The sequence below is a fragment of the Sphaerodactylus townsendi genome, linkage group LG05 (assembly GCF_021028975.2).
Source record: "Sphaerodactylus townsendi isolate TG3544 linkage group LG05, MPM_Stown_v2.3, whole genome shotgun sequence".
Taxonomy (NCBI): domain Eukaryota; kingdom Metazoa; phylum Chordata; class Lepidosauria; order Squamata; family Sphaerodactylidae; genus Sphaerodactylus; species Sphaerodactylus townsendi.
In genome coordinates, this window is record NC_059429.1 from 78,228,495 (window position 1) to 78,248,229 (window position 19,735).

At 42.7% G+C, this 19,735-nt stretch overlaps 1 protein-coding gene across 6 annotated transcripts in view; it reads right to left on the reverse strand.

The window, feature by feature from the left end:
• The window catches only part of LOC125432581 (copine-5-like), a 164,197-nt gene that overhangs the window by 83,275 nt on the left and 61,187 nt on the right, over positions 1–19,735 (reverse strand). For all 6 annotated transcript variants that reach the window (XR_007244497.1, XR_007244498.1, XM_048496268.1 and 3 more), the window contains exons 4-6: positions 14,360–14,463; positions 13,444–13,483; positions 11,841–11,917 (exon numbers count right to left, since the gene is read on the reverse strand). Coding sequence is in view for 4 of the 6 variants with exons in the window: in XM_048496268.1 (XP_048352225.1) it covers positions 11,841–11,917; positions 13,444–13,483; positions 14,360–14,463 (221 nt within the window). In the remaining 2 variants the exon portion in view is untranslated. The remainder of the gene's footprint in view (positions 1–11,840; positions 11,918–13,443; positions 13,484–14,359; positions 14,464–19,735) is intronic.

A 19,735-nucleotide genomic window follows, 5' to 3' on the forward strand; every position in this document is an offset into this window, starting at 1 on the left:
ATAATTGGTCTCACTTCTCCAAGAATCTTGTCCACATCCCTTGGATCCACAAACTAAAATTATCCATATAACTTAGGCAAGCAGATCCAAAGATGTATCATTTGGGCATTCATCCATCCTGGCATCTAACTCAGAGTGGATCAAAGCAATTTTGTCTGCAAGGATAGTGGCAAATTGATCACAATGAGCTATCATGTGGCACAAATCCCTGGGGCTATGACAGTGATGGAGAACCTTTTCGAGACCGAGTGCCCAAACTGCAACCCAAAACTCACTTATTTATTGCAAAGTGCCAACACGGCAATTTAACCTGAATACTGAAGTATTAGTTTAGAAAAAACGGTTGGCTCTGAGGTGTGTATTACTCGGGAGTAAGCTTGATGGTAGTCAGTGGCTTTGCTTTGAAGCAGCCATGCAATGCTTTGAATGGGTGAATCACGACCCTAGGAGGGTTTACTCAGGAGCAAGCCCCATTGCCAACAACTGAGCTTACTCCCAGGTAAAGGATCATGCTTTAGTTCTTCCCATGAAAATCAGTGGGGTTTAACAGCGCTTAACAGGGTTACCTACACTGCTTCCCCAAAACTAGGTTTAATGCTAATAATATCCCTGAAATAATCACACTATTATCACACTGGGGGCCTGGCAGGAGAAGGGGGAGGGGTGCGGGGTGAGAGGGAAGTAAAACTTTAGTTTGCTGAAAGCCAATAACCCCCCCCCCCCATAACACAATAGAAGTAAAAAGGCAGTCAAGGAAGGCAATCCTAAGCAAGAATGCTGAACGAGGGGTGGGATAACTTCAGGAAAGTTAAATTTGTGGAGAAGCCATCTGATCTGCGGTTTTTCTTCACATGTCATCACAGCACTTGACTTCCCACAAAAATGCAACAGGAACAGAAGAATAAAAGCATGGAGAATATTTCGAAATGGACCTCTTTGTCCCACACTTGCCTCTGTCAGAATGGCCCTAATTCTGACAAGAGGTGTTGGGAAGGGCTGCTCAGGGTAGTAAGGGATGCTCCTCTCCCTTTCCTGCCAGTTGGTCAGGGCCTGGTTTAGCTCAATTCTTTATTGGTGTAAAATGCCTTTTGTCTTTTGTACTTTTGCTTTGATCCTGTGGGAACAGGATTGGCGTCATCCCCCTTTAAGGATCAATGTGCCTGGTATGAAAATGAAGAGTCCAACAGCTCTTTTACGTGCCTGAAATTTTGTCAGGAGGATTCCTTGGGTAACTGGTACAATCCCAATGAGAACTTTATCCCAACTGGGGGTAGGGTTTACCCCCAGAAATGTATTTTCTATTGAAACAAATAGAAATACCTATTGGACTGATTTCCCAGGACAATTTGATGTGATTCTGTTATCAAAAAGCTCCTCTCCATTTTTTAAAAAGGACGTAAGAAGCTAATTTAGTTTTTTCCTTTATGAACACACACATGTTTACTGGTGACTGAAGTCTAATGGTCCCAAGTGGATTCAGAGCTATCTCTGCAGCTGCCCCACCCATGTATGCTATTCCCATGAGAAAGAACAACACTTCTCTTCTTTCCAACAGATATTTTCTTCCTGTTGTTTCCCGGGACAACAACAATGGTTGTGGACCATTTCCAACACTGGCTTTTTCTATTGAGATGTGAAAATCACCATGTTTCACCCGGCCCCCCCTTCTTCCAGCTGGTTGTACAGGCGTCCAAAAGAACTCCTGCCTCTGTCCTCTTGCTGTCTAAATAGAAACAGAGTGCATGACTCCGTGAATTCCTTCACTAAACTTAGGAATTAGATCAAAGACTGCTATGATTATATGTCCAGATGTTTCAGGTGTACTTGTCTTGCCCATTGAAAAGCACTTACTCTCAGATCAAAGGGACTCATCTCCTGTGCACTGCAGGCATTCAGTCCTTGCCTGCACTGCACAGCTGCAAACTGTGAAGAATTACTTTTTATAATGGAAATTGAGTCTCCAGTGACAAGGACTGCTGTGCAAGGAAATTATACTGAGTGCTGAATGTGTGTGTGTGTGTGTGTGTGTGTGTGGGAAGGAGGGAGGGAGGGAGGGAGGCTCACTTTCCCTCCCTACTACCAGTTTTAAGCTAAAAAAAACTACTCAAAGGGTTTTCAGCTTGTGAATTAGGGAGCGCTAAAAAAGCTTTAATGAAACAACATAGCTAGTAACCATGCTTAAGAAGTCTGTTGCCTTCAAAGGAGTTATTTTGCTAGCAAGGAACATTGGAATTAGCTCTCTAGAGAGACATAATTCTCTCCAGAAAGGTTGGAAAACCTCCCTTGTATGCTGTTCCCTCTACCCAGACATCTTACAGCTTTGATGCAGAGATGCATCACAGCTGTGAAAGAAGTAAATTAGAATCAGTGGCCAATGTAAGTAAAGGACTGCAGAGCTCCAGAGTGAGGCAAGTTGGCAACCAAGGTATTCTGCTACTGCAGGATTTTTCCATGTAATGTAGTTAACCACATTTTTGAGGAACGTCCTTCAGAATCTGGCACGAAAGCACCAAACAAGCAGCAAGAGAGAGGCTGAAGTGCTTCATCTGAAGTGAAATCTCAGCACTAAGGCCTGAGCCTGTCTTAAAACACTGTCCCTTTACTCTTCAGATGGTCTATAACATAAATGCAGATTAAGTGCAAAATAGTCAGTGACAGAGCAGAAAATGCTGACCTTGATAAGAACAATGTATGCTGCAGCTGCCAAATGAAAACTGATAAGGATTAAATGCAAAATGCAGAACTGGACATCCCCAATTAAATTTAAACTGAATTTTATTGGATTCCCACGCTGTGGTGGGGAATTTGGATCTTCATCCTCACACTCCATAATATCCTGAGCTGCTCCTGAATACACTACTGGAGAAGGGGGATGCATTGTGGATTAATATTGTTTTTCATTCCGTTTCCATGTCATTTTCAGTTCCCCAGTTTTGCAGGCTGAACACAGATCATTCAAAACACAGAGGCCAATTATGCTTTGCTTTCTCCCAGAAGCAGGCTGTTCCTCGGCTCCTCTAAACTATCAGCACCAAAACACAGCCTAGCAGATGAAAAGGTACAGTGCTGTGTCAGCAGCTCTTGCATCTTTGGTCTCCAATTCGCCTGGCACCTGAGGGAGAACATGCACAAAAACATGGTCTTTGTAGCTGTGCTTGACAAGCCTGCTCACACCTCCTGGAGATCCAAGCAGAGAGGAGATTTTGCTGATGTAGGGGCACATTTCATACTCCCCTCTGTGTTTGTTATTAAGTCAATACAGTTGCTGGCATAGTGTGTGCTCTGTGACAGCATATCAGCTCTGCGGGTTGTGGTGCAATCAATCAGTTCGACATGGGCACAAAGTGATTCTGCACTGGAAGGAAGGGTTTGCTCTTCTTCCACTCCTTGGGGATATGAAGGCCATTTCCAGAGTTATACTTTCTATTCAGTTGGGTGTGCCTACAAATCACTCCTGTAATTAAAATGTCTCTGGACTTTACTACACAATCCTTTCAGCCTGTAGCTTTCATGGCTCGCCCAACCTTCCAGCTTGCCACCAGGGATTCAGCTGGCTCGGTCCATGCTGACAGTATACTGAACCAAACCCATATCAGTATTTGGCACCTGACTACAACCACTTAAAAAGTGGTCATTACAACGGGATGCAAAAAGCCAATACAGCCTTTCCGTTGTGTGGATCTGTTAGCTTAGCTCATGATTAGCCCAGCCCAAATATTGCTGGAAAGTAATGTGGGGTGCAATGGCTTGGGAAATAGGCCATTTGACCCATTTACTGCCATTTCCAGGCTTTTCAGTATAGGAGTGTCTGACTCACATGAAATAAAGTCCTTCAAACAGTATGAGGATCATCACAGAAACTAGCTGCAGACACACTAATGGGAAGCCTGGAAACAGCCTTTTGGGAGGAAGAAAGAGAGGGAAAACACTAATGTTTATGCAGTTAACTAAGAAACTTTCAGTTCTGGGTCATAAAAAGGTGGGAGAGTACAATAAGATCAGTGGTCCATTCTGTGCTGAAATGAGGTCTTTTATGCAAATGCTAAAAATTGCCACATGCATATGTATTGCGTATAGATTTCCTTCAGAAAGAACCAAATGTGTGTACCTTGTATAGAATTTTGATACTCTTACAGACAGCCTTGGCCCAAATACCCAAACCACTCCAATAATTCTTAACCTTGAGAGAACCTCAATTGCAACAGGCAACTCAGAAAGAACATACTTTTTACATTCTGTTTCGAAAACAGAAAATGGCCTCATGCATGAGGTCCTGTCCTCTATTCTCCACTTCCATCAATCCAAATTGCACACAAAAGGGAAAATAGGCAATTTTTGTATTTCTGCTCTGTTGTGCATATGTTGTGCTCTATAAAAATGGAAGTTATTGTCCTCCATTATTCAGTCATGGCAGTGGAAGATCCTCATGCTCACTCAGATGACTTTCAGCAAATCATAGGATTGCCAGGGGGTCGCCTGCCACAGCTACAGCAGGTGACCTTCAAGAAGTCTGAAATATTCCCACTGATGAGTGAAGTGCAGATGGGAGGACATCGAGGGGAGAGGAATCAGGGAGCACACCAGCATTACAGCTTCTGGTGAAAATTGATGGAATCAATCACTTCTAGTGAAAACTGGAACTGACATCACTTCTGGAGAAAAAATGGAATTGGTTTTATTGTACAATTTTTTAATGAATTCTAGAGCATCCCATGATGTCACTTCTAATTTTCACTGGAAGTGATGTCAGTACATTGGTGAGACCGCAGCCCTTAATATTTTTTTTGGACTGTCAGCTTTGGCCTGGCAACACTAGCAAGTGCTATTTCTGAGCTTCCTTTCTCTAGCTATAGGACTGAAATAATATTGACTTCCCTGCCCAAGTGATGCAGGAACATACGAGGACTGGAAAGTGTTTTGCCCACTAGGAATGCTCCATGATATAAATAACTGTTAGAAACCAGCTTTCCCTTATGTGGCTTTATAGCCAGGATTGGCCTTAGTACCTGCTGCTTTTCTTAGTACCTGGGCTTTCTAGAGTATTACAAACAGCAATAATAATTAAGTCTGTGTGAGTTTCTGTAATGCTCACTGGAATGGACTGCAGCAAGGACGTAGGTAAGGGGGGTTCTTGGGTTCAAAAAAACCCCATTACATGTCCGAAGCTCCGCCCCCGTTTGTTTTTTAAAAAAATATTTCTAAGTGTTTTTTTCAGTTTTTTGCCTGCAGGGGGCGCAGTTTTTAGGCTAGCCCAGGGGTTTGCAACCTGCAGCTCTCCAGATGTTCATGGACTACAATTCCCATCAGGCCATGCTGGCAGGGGCTGATGGCATTTGTAGTCCATGAACATCTGGAAAGCCGCAGGTTGCAGACCCCAGGGCTAGCAGCACAAAAATTTCAGAGATGTTTTGGGAGACTCTCCTGATGATACTACTCAGGTTTGGTGAGGGTTGGTTCAGGGGGTCCAAAGTTATGTACTCCCAAAGGGGTGTCCCATCCCACATTGTTTCCAATGGCAGCTAATAGAAGATGGGGGCTACACCTTTGAGGGTACATAACTTTGGACCCCCTGACCCAAACTTCACCAAACCTGGGTGGTATCATTCGGAGAGTCTCTTACTGATACCACCCAGGTTTTGTGAAGTTTGGTCTGGGAGTCCAAAGTTATGGACTCCCAAAGGGGGTGCCCCCATCCCCCATTGTTTCCAATGGGAGCTAATAGAAGATGGGGGCTACACCTTTGAGGGTCGATAACTTTGGACCCCCTGACCCAAAATTCACCAGACCTGGTTGATATCATCAGGAGAGCCTCTTACTGTTACCACCCATGTTTTGTGAAGTTTGGTCCAGGGGTTCCAAAGTTATGGACTCCCAAGGGGGGGTGCTCCCATCCCCCATTGTTTCCAATGGGAACTATGGAAGATAGGGGCTACACATTTGAGGATCTATAACTTTGGACCCCGTGAACCAAACTTCACCAAACCTGGGTAGTATCACTAGGAGAGTCTCCTAAAGATACCCTGAAAGTTTGGTGCTGCTAGCTTAACAATTCCACCCCTAACAGCAGTCACCCGCCAAGTTCCACCAGATTCTCCTTTTAAATCCACACCCTTCGGCATGGATTTAAAGGGAGAATGTGAGGTTCCCAGTTTAAATATTGAAAGTGATGCTGCTTCAGGGTGGGAGAGATTCCACCCCAAAATAGCATCACTTTCAATGTTGTTTTAACTGGGGACCCCAGATTCTCCCTTTAAGGTGAATTTAAAAGGAGAATTTGGGCTCTCTAGTTTAAACACCATTGAAAGTGATGCTGTTTGGGGGTGGATTCCAGCATCACAGTGGCCGCCCATGGGGGAGGGGCACAAAACTCAGATTTTGCATCAGGCTCCATTTTTCCTAGCTATGCCTCTGCCCAGAGAGGAGGGCAGAAGGGGCTGCTGGCTGGGAGTTCAGCTGGTGGGGGTGGGGGAGAGCGGGGCAGGGGAGTCTGCTGTCCCCGACCCTGGAGAGCTGCTTTTATAAGCACTGAGGACGGGGCAGGGCTTGGGGCAGAGTAAAAGTTTAATTTAAAAGTGCAGGTCTGTCTGAAGCAAGCACTGTTTACCTTCAGAGTGAGGTATGCAGGCCTAGGAACAGGAGAAGCTACATGATTGGCTGTGGCATCCTGCACTCTGATTGGCCTGATGGCTAGACAATGAAGAGGGGGAGGAGGTTAACTTCCTGACAGAACATTATGGGAAGTTTTTAGACTTTAGAACTCCTAATGTTAAGATCTATCTGTCTTAGCTAAGCTCTTAATGCAACAAGAGAAGGTAGTGGCAATCAGTGTGATTTTGGCCTGTCCTACCGTGTGACAGCCCTGGGTGCTGTGGTAGAAAACAAATATACACAGACTATGAGAACTGGTGGTTAAGTTATTGAGGGCCCAGGCTTAGGGGCAGATATATAACCAGGAGAGGAATATATCTTCCAGGGGGAAAAGGGGGGGAATCCCTGAGACCAGTTAGTCTGTAGTATTAAGTTTTGTTTTTATTTTCCGCAAGAGAGTGTTTTATGTTATTTTGGGATATCTATCTGTGGGGGTGCTGAAGTAAATGTACCAAGCCCGATACAACCCAGAATTTACATCCGTTAGCCAGAATACCTAAGCAAACTGAGAACTAAGTAACTGTACCATCCTTAGAAAATCTAAGGCCGTTTCCGCACAAAGGCGGAATCGGCCGGGTCGGCATTTATGACATCGACCCGAAGACACTGGGACCGTTCGCATGGACGGTCCTGGGAACAGCCGGGCAGCCGGCGCCACGGAGCGCCGGCGCCCGGCCGACCCGGCATGTCCCCGGGCCTCTGGAGCGTCGCCGAGGCCTGGGGACACGCCCCCTGGCCCTGCGCGCCTGCTCCAGCGGCGCAGGACAGGGGGGCGTGTCCCCAGGCCTCGGCGACACGCCGGAGGCCCGGGGACAAGGTGAGTGCCGGGTGGGGGAGGCAGCGTGAAGCTGCTGCCGTTCGCTCGGCAGCGGCTTCACTGCGGCGTTTCCCAAAAAAGAGCGCTGGGAAGCGCTCTGGGGAAACGCCGGCTTCAGGCCGGGAGGGCGGCACGAGGGTGGCGCGGCTGCGTTGCAGCTGCACCCCCTGTGCGAATGGAGGCCTGGAGACGGCGTTTTTACCGTCTCCAGGTCGCCATTCATTGCCCGTGCGGAAACGGCCTAAATTTACCATCTAAGCTTACTGAAACTGACCAAACTTATTTAAGCCTGTGCCTGAGAACAAATGCTGCTTATCTGCCAAGGTTCTCTTTTGTAAATATATATTTCTACTGCCTCCTCCATTCCTTCTACCCAGTTATTTATCTCCAATTCCATCTCCTCCCTGTTAAATAAATCTTTTATTCTTTGAAGTTATCTCTAAGGGATTTGCCAAGAAAAGTTTTTAAAGAACAGAATTCCTTCATCTTCTGGTAAGTATAACAGTGCTGAGGGAACGTACTTCATATCACCAACACTACCACATTAGAAGCAGCTCAGTCCCTGAAGTAAAAAAGGCAGGAAAAATCTGACCAGCCTGGTCAGAGAGTGGTTTCCCTGCTGGGGTGGTATTGGAAGGTATATGGAGTCTGTCTCATTCCTCCCTCCCCACTCCAGTTCTTCCATACTGCCTTGCACTTTGCACTCACCCTCCTATTGTGCTCCTGAACTAATAAGTAGCTTCTCAAAAGACAGAAGAGAAAGAGGGAATCTCTCTCCCTTTGTACATATCTCCATTTCCAATTATGGTGGGCAATTGAACGTCAACCCTTAGCAGCTGCTGCCTTCTTCGGGCTTGGACGAAGTTCTCTCAAGCATTGAACAGCAATACTTTTTGTGATAAATGGAAGTCTTGAGGGTACAATTGTGTCATCAAAGTTCTGCACTATCATTGCCCTCTCAAATTAGATTCAAAGAGTATCCCAACATGGTACAACAACCTGGAGCACCACCATGGTCTTTAGTTACCTTCTCATGTTCTTTTTCAATGACCCTGCTGTCACCAGGTACTGTTATGTCGATGATGGTCACTTTCTTGTTCTCGATCACAGTGATGTTCGGTGTATTGTGTGTCAATATGTTGTCTGTTTGGATTCAATAGTCCCACAAGTGATTCGGTTACCTTTCTCAGAGTTCCAGTTGATAATCACAACCAGGTCTTTTCAATGTCCACCTTGTTCTTGAACTTCTCCATGTAATGCTTTATTGTGCCAGCTTTCAGTCCTTGTTTTAATCACATTTTTTCTGTACTCCTGTTTGGTCCTCTGGGCTTTCAGTAATAGTCTTTTCTTCACTTCAATCAATGCCTGTTCTTGACTTTCTTTTACATAATCAGCCAACACATGATTCTCCTTTTCCACTGTTTGCTTTACTTGCAGTAATCCTCTGCCATCAGATCTCCAGGGAAGGAATAGTCTATCAGTATTTTCCTGATCTTCTGCGTATATTTTCCTGATCTTCTGCGTATATTCTCTGCTGACCACAGTCTTCACTTACCTATGCTTGATGTTATTCAGCTGCAAAATGCCCAGGTATTTATAGGCTTCCTTTTGGTTGCACTGGATTAGTTGGCCATCAGGCATTTCGATGCCATCACTCTCAGTGACCTTGCCCCTTTTTATCTCCACAGTGGCTCACTTTTCCAAGCCAAACTCCATCAAAATGTCTGTGCTGAATATTCGGACTGTGTTCACTAGTGACTGGATTTCTGTGACTGATTTCCTGTAGAGCTTCAAATAATCCATGTACAGCAAATGTGAGATTTTTTCCAAGTCTTTGGCCATTTGATATCCCAACTTTATTTTCTTTAAAATTACTGTTAGTGAGATCATGGCAATGATAATTAATGATAATAAGGACAATAGTTAATCACCATGGAAAATTCCTCGCTTGATATTGACTGTTCCATAGTTTTCATTTCCGACTGTCAGTTCAGTTTTCCATTATCTCATCACTTTTTCAGTGAAAACTCAAATGTTTTTGCTGATACCAACTGTTTCCAAGCATTTCATGATCCAACTATGGGGCAGTGAGTCAAATGCCTTCTTGTAATTGATCCAGACCATATGCAAATTCGTTTTTAGATTCTTGCAGTTCTCCATTATTATTTTGTCTATCAGGAGTTGATATTTTGTACCCCTGCTCCTCCTTTTGTTCCCTTATTGCTCCACTGGCAGGATGTTATTAGCTTCCAAGTAGTCCATGATGTTATCCGCTATTATGCCACTGAGCAGTTTGAAAATTGTAGGCCAACGTATTTATTTGTCTGTAGTTTCCACATGTTGTCCCTTTGACCAGACCTTTCTGAATTAAGTATGTCTTCCCAATTGTTAGCCATTAATTGATTTCATGATTTTGCATCGTTTCACTGAACTGCTTGACCATGTTTGGGTGCAAACTGGTTAGGTATTTGAGCCAGAAGCTATGGAGTTGATCATATCCAGGTGCTGTCCAGTTTTTCACTTTCTTGATTTGATGTTTTATCATACCAGTTGTTATTTCCAGTTCTTGCATTTGTTTTTTTTTGCCAGCACCTTTCTCAAAAAAAAATTATCCAATGTGCCTTCCTGTTGTAATCCTTATTGTTTTCCCACAGATCTTTCCAAAACTGAAGTATTGCATTGTTTTTTGCTGGGTTTTTTTCTTTCAACATTCATCTTTGTGTTGAGGCTTTGGTAGAAATGCCTTTGGTCTGATTGAAATTGCTGATTTTGTCTGTACTGGATATTTCTTGCTTCGTATCTTTCAGTTTTTCTTACTGTGGCTGTTATTTGTTGTTTGGTGATCTCCAGTGCTTCTCCAATTGTTCTAGTGTCTAGCCAGTACCTTCTAATTAGTTCTTCCATAATCTTGCCATTCTCTAATCTTTGTTCCTTCATATTTTTCATGTTACTAGCATCTGATCTTAGTTTTTTAATCTTCTGTTCCAGTTGAATTTTCCACTTTGGTTTTTATGTTTGATTTATCTTGGGTTTAGGTATTTCAATGCCCAGTTCTCATGTGCCCACTACAGCCATACTGTATATGAGCTGGGATTTAATCCCTGATATCTTTCACATAGGAGATGATGTGAAAGACCACTGCCTGTGACTATGGAGAACTGGCATCAGTCAGAACAGAAAATATTAACCTTGATATACCAATGATCTGATTGTGTAAAAAGCAGCTTCATGTAGCTGTCATTTAAGAAAAATAGAAAAACAAAAATTCCTCTTTATCAAAAGACCTACATCTAATTATCCAGCAAAGCCTCTCTTGAGCTAGTAAGATTATGCAGAACACAAATTGTCAGTGATCTAGTGCCTCAAGTCTAAGGTATGTTAATATGGTTCAGGAATAACTTGCATCAACTATAGCAACATGTGCTATAGGAAGCAGAAATTCAGTACTAAATGGAGACCCAACTGAGACTGTAGCTAAGCAGCACTCCAGTTGTTGCTGTTGTTCAGAATTCATACTGTATAATAGACATCAACTGATTTAACCACCATCTCCTCTCCCAGGGATCCCAGAGATATGAAGTTATCTATGTACACATAAGAGATCCCAAAGAGTGTTTTGAGTATCTTCAGCAATATACAATTCCCAGGATTCTTTGGAAGAATGCAAACTAGTACAGAATTGACATAATTTTGAAATAGAGATATGCATGCCCTATGTCGTCTTCTGCTGTTGTTTTTGGGTTAATTTCAGTGGGTCATGAAAAAAGTCTCAGCTGCTTATCAGAGAATGGAAAAGCAGAAGAAATAGGAGCATCAGTTTATATCAGTAACTCCTTAACTGTTTACCTAGCAGTAAACCCAAGAAAAGTCTCCACCCGCATTTGGTCCATAGAAGAAGAGTTGGATTTATATCCCCCTTTCTCTCCTATAGGAGAGAACTCCTTACCCTCCCCCCCTCACAACAAACACCCCATGAGGTAGGTGGGGCTGAGAGAGCTCAGAATAATTGTGACTAGCCCAAGGTCACCCAGCTGGTGTGTGATGGAATGTACAGGCTAATCTGAACTCCCCAGATAAGCCTCCACAGCTCAGGAGGCAGAGTGGGGAATCAAACCCAGTTCCTCCAGATTAGAGTACATCTGCTCTTAACCACTACGCCACTGCTGCTCCTTTATTATCCCTTTATTATCAGTCTAGTCCCTTTACTGATCGTCCCTTTACTATCAGTCTATGGCAGTCCAAAACTTTCTGTCTGAATTCAAATCTTGGAGATACAGAACAGTGAAGATGTCTGGAGCTGGACTTTGCCAGCAGTCACAGTTGAAAACACAGCAGACATGAGAGCCTCAAGAATATATACAGACTGAGCACTTACATCAAAGGCTTCTCCAAGCGGCTTCCTGGAGATCCAACAATCTCACCCAGTGTGCAGAATGTCTGACCCAGGAAATCCTGATGAAGGAAATTAATATGATCATTATGATGTAGTCATTTTCCACTGTCCAAGACTCCCTGGAAATTGGAGGTGAGAAATTATCAATGTATCTCCATTGTTATTTCTGGAAGAATTCTGTCCATTCAGTCCCAATTCCCTGAAGCAAAAGTTGCAATACAATGCAAATAGTTCAGAGGGGCTGTGGATCAATGGTATAACATGTGGTCTATATCTACTGATTTTATTGTAGGTATATTTCATCTCATTATATGTGTTCCTGCTTCTTGATGGTATATTTACTGTAATAAGATTTATTTTGTTGTTTTTTGGCTTCATCTGTTATTTGTGGAATCTTTTAAGTCATCTGTTGAAGCAGCAAATAGTAATAATCATGCATAGTAGTTAAATGCCTAAAATTAAGGCACTGTAAAAACAATTACAAGATAGAATTTATGCAGTGGATGGAATACAGCGTCCCAGGGACGCTAAAAACAGCGTCCCTGGGGAGGGGTTCACACGGCCGCCACTGCCGCATCGCGCAAAGCCGCTGTTTCTGGCTGGAAGGCACCATTTCCCCCCTTTCCCAAATGCCTTACCGTCCCTCTGACCTTCTGGCGCGTCGCCCAGGCCAGGGGACACGCCCCCCCTGCCCTGCGACGCCAGAGCTGTCGCGCAGGGCAGGGAGGCATGTCCCCTGGCCTGGACGATGCGCTGGAAGGTCAGAGGGATGGTAAGGCGTTCGGGCGATGGCACAGCCTCCGCGCAGGCTGCGCCGTCTTCCCCACCCCTACTGGTCATATACACCGACGCACCCCCCGAACGTGGCCGTGCGGAAACAGCCTTACATTTTTTAAGAAGCATTTTTTATAAACTAGAGAAGCAGAAGGCCCAAAACTTCTAGAACTAGCTAAAATAAATTCATCTGAAGATTTTTTTTAACAGAATCAATTAAGCAAGTATCAGCTGGTAAAGAGTTCCATTGAAGAGGTACAATAATATAAAACAACGCTAAGATATAAGACAGGAAGGGGATGTAACAAGCAACGAGAACCAGAAGAGTACAAAGATAGAGGAGAAGACATATAGAGAAAGAGGTGAAAGTCCTGCAGAGAATGAACACATTTGAAGATAACTAGCAGAGCAATTCTAAACAGGTCAAACTGTCCTCAGCCCCTTGAATCTTGAACAGAATGAGAAAAGGAAAGCGAGCAGTAAAATGAAATAAAAAGTGAAGAAATGAGACCTTATTGGCATGCTGAAAAAATTCAATGGGCAGCAGGAGAATGCAAAACAGTAACAGGAGCCTTAAGGCAGAAGCGGGAAAGACTGGCTAAAAGAGCATTATGATAAATAAACCAGAATGAAATAAGAAAACAAGTCAAAGCATGAGCGGATTCAATAGGAAGAAAACAATGAATATTAACAGCATTTGGCAATTGAAAATGGCAAGACTTAACAAATGATGGAATATGTAAGGAAAAAGGAGAAGTATCTAAAAGTATAACGGAAGGGAAGGGGAGCAAGGAATGTGCTTTTGGCTTACATGTTTTGAAAGGTCAGGGCTCTTGGAGTCCACATCATACCTAGTATGGAAGAAAAGTAGAAATCAGGTTTTAGTCATGTAGGATCTTTGTATTTTCCCTATGCCCAACTTATGCTGAACCCAGCATGCCCTTGGCCTTTGATTCTGGTGTTTTTAAGTACTGATAGCCAAGTTCTGTTAATTCTCAGAGTCTCTTCCTTCTTGTTGAAATTTCAAACTTGTATCAAGGAGCATGAAAGACACTGTCAGCTTAACATCCTGAAAAATCTGCAGTAGCAAAACATGCTCTAAACAAAAACTGGACATAACATTTTATTTGAAAACACTGAAATTCTGGATAACTCGGAACGTTGCTATGTCAGACTACACAGGGAGGCCATTGAAACCCACAAGCACCAAGAAAACTTCAACAAGGGTTAATGGACAATGGACTCCACCCAGACGCATGGTTTGCATTCACTAAGAGTGTTGCTGCTGCAGGGAATGCAAATGGGAATCACTCCCTGGACTGAAAAACCTCACCCGAATTACCATGCAGTCAACCACATTTTTGCATAGCAGTTCCACCCAAACACTTACTGATTGGTTCTCCACCCGGGGACATGGACAATATATGCCCCATTAAACTTTCCCTTCTCACTGGACACAGTGTATAACAGACTTATCTCTGTGATATACCTCTGAAGATGCCAGCCACAGATGCAGGCGAAATGTTAAGAACAAGATCTACCAGACCACAGCCACACAGCCCGGAAAACCCACAACAACCAGTGGAATCTGGCCATGAAAGCCTTCAACGAATTTCAATGTTTTTGCAAATATCAGAGAGGGCAATGTATTTAGTTATTCTTTACACAGATATTCTCTTTCTCCTATTCCCACCAATCTCTAGAATGCCCCAATTTGTGTCACTCACAGATCAAAACGCAAATTTTGCTTCTCTTCAAAAAAGTAATCGAGGATGAACTTGCGCACAAAATCAGGGTTCAAGGTGTTGTCAATGACTTCAGTCCTGCCAAACTGCAAAGAGAAGGAACAACAGTAAGAAATAGAAAGGGCCCAACATAATCTCAATTCATACCTTAAGGACTCTGACAAGATTAGTATTGTGCTTGTTTAAATTATGTATAGCATTACTTAACCTCTTCCATTCAGTCTTTAAATGTAGGCATACATTCTGCCCTTGTCAGGTGATAACAGGGATAAAGCAGGGATAATTCACTTACATTTTTAACAAACCTTTTTTTGCGATGAAGTTGTAACATTTGTACACATCGACATTTATTATTATTATTATTATTATTATTATTATTATTATTATTATTATTATTATTATTATTATTATTACTATTATAATATTTCACAGCTGCCAGATCTTTAGCTGGTTGTTGGCCTTCATTACAATTCGAGCCTCACCCAGAGGCCTAGGAAGTTGTAATGTATCGGCGTAGTATTCGTGCGGATCCCAGCAGGGCTGCCTTCTGAATTTGACAGATGTTAATTTTGTCAATTCAAAGATGTTTCAAGTGCTGCCCTAGTGTTTTTTTGGATGGCACCCAGCGTGCACGAGCTATCACTGGGACGACCTCAGCTGGTTTGTGCCATAGACGCTGAAGCTCGATTTTCAAATCGCAGTATCTAGTGACCTTCTCGTGTTCTTTTTCAATGACCCTGCTATCACCGGGAACTGCTATGTCAATGATGGTCACTTTCTTGTTCTCAATCACGGTGATGTCTGGTGTATTGTGTTTCAACACTTTGTCTGTTTGGATTCGAAAGTCCCACAGGATCTTGACCTTCTCATTTTCCATTACTTCCTCTGGACAATGTTCCTACCAGTTCTTGGCTGTTCTTATGTTGTAATTCTTGCATAAATTCCAGTGGATCATCTTGGCCACTGAGTTGTGTCTCTGTACTCAGTCTGGACAATCTTTTTGCAGCAGCTGAGGACGTGATCTACAGTTTTATCAGCTTCTTTGCACAATCTGCATTTTGCATCATCTGAGGATTTTTTTTATTTTGGCCTTGATCGAATTTGTTCGAATGGCTTGCTCTTGGGCGGCTAAAATCAGGGATTCAGTTTCCTTTTTCAGAGTTCCAGTTGTTAACTACAGCCAGGTCTTTTCGTTGTCCACCTTGTCTTTGATTTTCTCCAGAAATTGGCCATGCAGTGCTTTGTTGTGCCAGCTTTCAGTCCTCATTTTCTGTATTCTTGTTCGGTTTTCTGGGTTTGCAGCAAATATCTGTTCTTCACTTCAATCAATGCCTGTTCTTGACTTTCCTTCACATAATCGGCCAGTGCATGCTTTTCCTCTTCCACTGTTTGCTGTACTTGCAGGAAGCCCCTACCTCCAGATCTCTGGGGAAGGTATAATCTATCAGTATCACTGCGTATTATTATTATTATTATTATTATTATTATTATTATTATTATTATTATTATTATTATTCATTCATTCATTCATTCATTCATTCATTCATTCATTCATTCATTCATTCATTCATTCATTCAATTTATTAGACCGCCCTACCCCAGAAGGTATTTTTACAACGTATTTCCACAACATATGTTTCATACAACATACAAAAACTTCTACAGCTGTTACATTTTTTTATCTTATCCTTCCCCCAAGAAGCCCAGGATATTATATATGGTACTCCACCTCTTCCATTTTATCCTTTCAAAAACACTGAATTAGGCTGGGTTAAAGTGAATGGTCCAAAGTGCATCCAAGCAATCCTAAGTAGCGTTACAGCCTTCTACATTCAGGGAATTCAGTGGACTTATACGGTTGGAACGCTGCTAAAGATGGAAGGTTCATTCAGGGGATATACTCTGTCGTTTGAAATAAACTAAATACAGCTGCAAATGAAACTCTTGGAGAAAATGGGGAATGTGTAGATAGTTGAAAGATATAGATCTGACCTTTTCCAAGATAGCAAAGGGGGCGTGGAAGAAAAAAACTATTAACACAGAAGAAAGACAAAAGAATGAACACTGGAAAGGCTAAGATAAAAGATTCACCCTAAACACAGGAACCTACTGTAGGTGAAACTGCCAATTTTTTGTTTGCATCATAAGGATGGTAGCAAAGGCAGCTGTCTTTACACAATGCAAGCCTATGGAGAGTTCATAAAGGCACTGTGATTAAGTCTCTAGGTGCATCAATTAAGCAGATGTTAGTTATATGCCATCAGTCCTTAGGGGGTTACAGAATAGCTGGGTGGACTTGCAAAGTCTTCCTGTCTGCAACCAACAACCATGTTTAGAGGCTAAATTAATCTCATGACACAACCATGATGACCTTCTGTACGCGCGCGCATGTGTGTGTGTGTGTGTGTGTGAGAGAGAGAGAGAGAGAGGGGGGGGGGCAGTAAAGGTTGTTTATTTTCCAGTACCATATAGAAGGGAACCTGTGTTAGGAACAAATCCAGCTCTCTGGAGCAAAAGGGAATAGCTGTAATTCAGTGAGATATAGAGCTCCTTATGAGACAAAGGGGGAAAATGCAAAATATAGCCTCCTCACTGCCAAGAAGCCCCCATAATATGTTGGAGTGGAGAAACAAATCCAGATCACCAGATAACAGTCTGCAGCTCATGTAGGGATCAAACCTAGTTTTCCAGATTAGAGTCCACTGATCTTAACCACTACAGCATGCTGGCGCTTGGAGCAAAATAAAATGAGGAAGAACTTAAAAATTCCAAGTCTGCACAAATCTCTAAAATAATCCAAATTATCTGTGGAGAATATATCTTAGTGTTACAGTCCAATCGTCACCACAGTGCTATGGGGAGATTTGGCCAAAGCCATTCAACGTTCACTGAGTGGCCTTAGGCAAATCTCCTCAGAACATTCTTCTGAAGATAAAATGAGATTACCTGTTCAGTGAGTGAGGATGGTTTTATTTCCTTGCCTTTAATTAGAAGAAACAACCCACCCCAATAAAGAAATGTCCCTTAGTTGCTGTTGAATTTTCATGCTATGATGATGAAGAAGAAGAGTTTGGATTTATAATCCCCCTTTCTGTCATGTAAGGCAACTCAAAGGGGGTTTACAAACTCCTTTCCCTTCTTCTCCCCACAATAGACACCTTGTGAGGTAGGTGGGGCTGAGAGAGTTCTGAAGAACTATTAGCCCAAGGGCACCCAGCAAACTTCATGTATAGGAGTGGGGAAACAAACTTGGTTCACCAGGTAAGTGTCTGTTACTCATGTGGAGATTGGGAATCAAACTTGGTTCTCCAGATTAGAGTCCACCTGCTCTAAACCACTGTATTACGCTGGCTCTCTGATTTAAGCTCTGAATAGTTGTCTGAACCTAATTATAGCAAAAAAACCAACAACCCACCAAATTGATATACATGGAATAATCAGGCTCTCAGGTCTGTATTACTACAGTGTCAAAATGCATCGTGTTTCATGGAATAATAGAAGTTTCATTTTCATGTAACACCTGAGCCATCTTGACCCTCCCTCAATCTCTGCTTGGCAGTAGAGGAAAATCTTCAGCCATGCAAGAAGAGGCCTTGAAGTACTGCCTGAAAGCCACGAGTCTATTCCTTTAAAACCGCCACTCTGCAGAAAGGATGTAGCCCAAGAGAAGTAAATAGGGCAGAGAGGATGAAAGGATCCCACTATTTCTGAGCCTCTGTCTTAACAACCTGTTCACTTCCATGTCCTATCTGGGGTGAAGAACTTGTGCTCTCAGACAGCCAAGCTGCATATATCTGTGATGATGGATAGGAGATCACTTGTGTATTACTGGACTGTCTCCCATTGGTGGCTGACTGAACTTCTAGTGTTGGATCCAGTCTGTGTCTCCCACTTTAGGGGATACCATGCCAAGTGTTGCCAACTAGTCTGGAGAACAATGTCCTGTTACTTTAGGAGAGGCTAAATAGGAGGTTATTAATAAGGTGGGATGTGGGACAATATAGTATAGCCCAATCTCATCAAATCTCAGAAGCTAAGCAGGGTCAGTACTTGGATAGGAGACCACCAAGGAAGACTTTGCAGAAGAAGGCAGTGGCAAGCCACTTCAGCTTACTCACTTTCTTGAAAATCCTATGGGGTTGCCGTGAGTTGACTGCAACTTGACAGCATTTTACACACAGAGATTGATAAGATAATGTTATTTATCACCATGCCATGAAAAGCTTCAACTGCCGATTAAGGCTTTAGTAGTAAATGTCCAGCCCCCAAGGTTGCTGACAGAAAGGGAAGGTGTGCTTTCACAAATTCTTTCTATTTGCAGATGGCAGCATCCAACCCTTATAGCAGTTTTTATGGTGAACAGATATTAATAGCTTAAACAAATAGTTTCCTCATATTGTTCTTAAATAATCCTTAATGCTACAATGTAAGGTACAGCAGAATTGTGTATTCCCATATTTGCAGTTTGAGAGGAGGAAGAGAAATCTGTGGCTGGTGTGATATTTGAAGCACACAGTTGTAGCCTGCCTTGACTTATTTATTTGCAGAGTTTTATTTGCAGAGCTTTTCCATTACTTTTTTCAAAAGCAGTACAGAGAGCTACTCCTCAAAACAGTTTAAATATCACATATTAGCATCAACCGAGAAAGCAGAAAGCCATCAAACTAAGCAAAAAACAACAACAAAAACTTCTAAAGACGGAATAAAATAATAATAGTGGCAGATCTACATGAGGTTCTGCGGTGTGTGTGTGATTTCTGCATATCTCCTCTTCAAAGTGCAGACTTCCACACAATGTCCCATGAGATCTCCAAGGATCCCTGATCACTCCCAGCAGCACAGGGGGCTGTAGCAGCAAGGGAGAGGCAGAAAAGATCAATTCAATGAGTAGACTATGGTCCATGCTTCTAAGGATCCAGACAATTTTTTTTTTACTTGGGCAGAGAGCTGCTGCACTTAACAAGTTCTCATTTACCCACTATACACAATATGAAACTGAGCAACTTGGCTTCTATCTACTTCATTCAAACTTAAAAAGTCAATGACTTAAAACACTGGCAGCAGGTGTGTAGATGACAGCCCAATCCAGCCTGCACCTCAAAGCATTATAGACTTTAAGTAAGCTGATTTCAGCAAACTAAAGAACCTACTGTGTGAGATCCCATGGTTAAGAATACTAAAAGAGAAGAAAGTGCATGATGGATGGGAATTTCTTAAAAGTGAGATTTTGAAGGCACCATTTCAAACAGTTCCAATGAGGAGGAAAACTATGCGTTGTCTAAGGAAACCAGCATGGATGTCTACAGGCTTTTCAACTTAGCTAAGATTTAAAAGAGACATGTACAAGAAAAGGAAAAA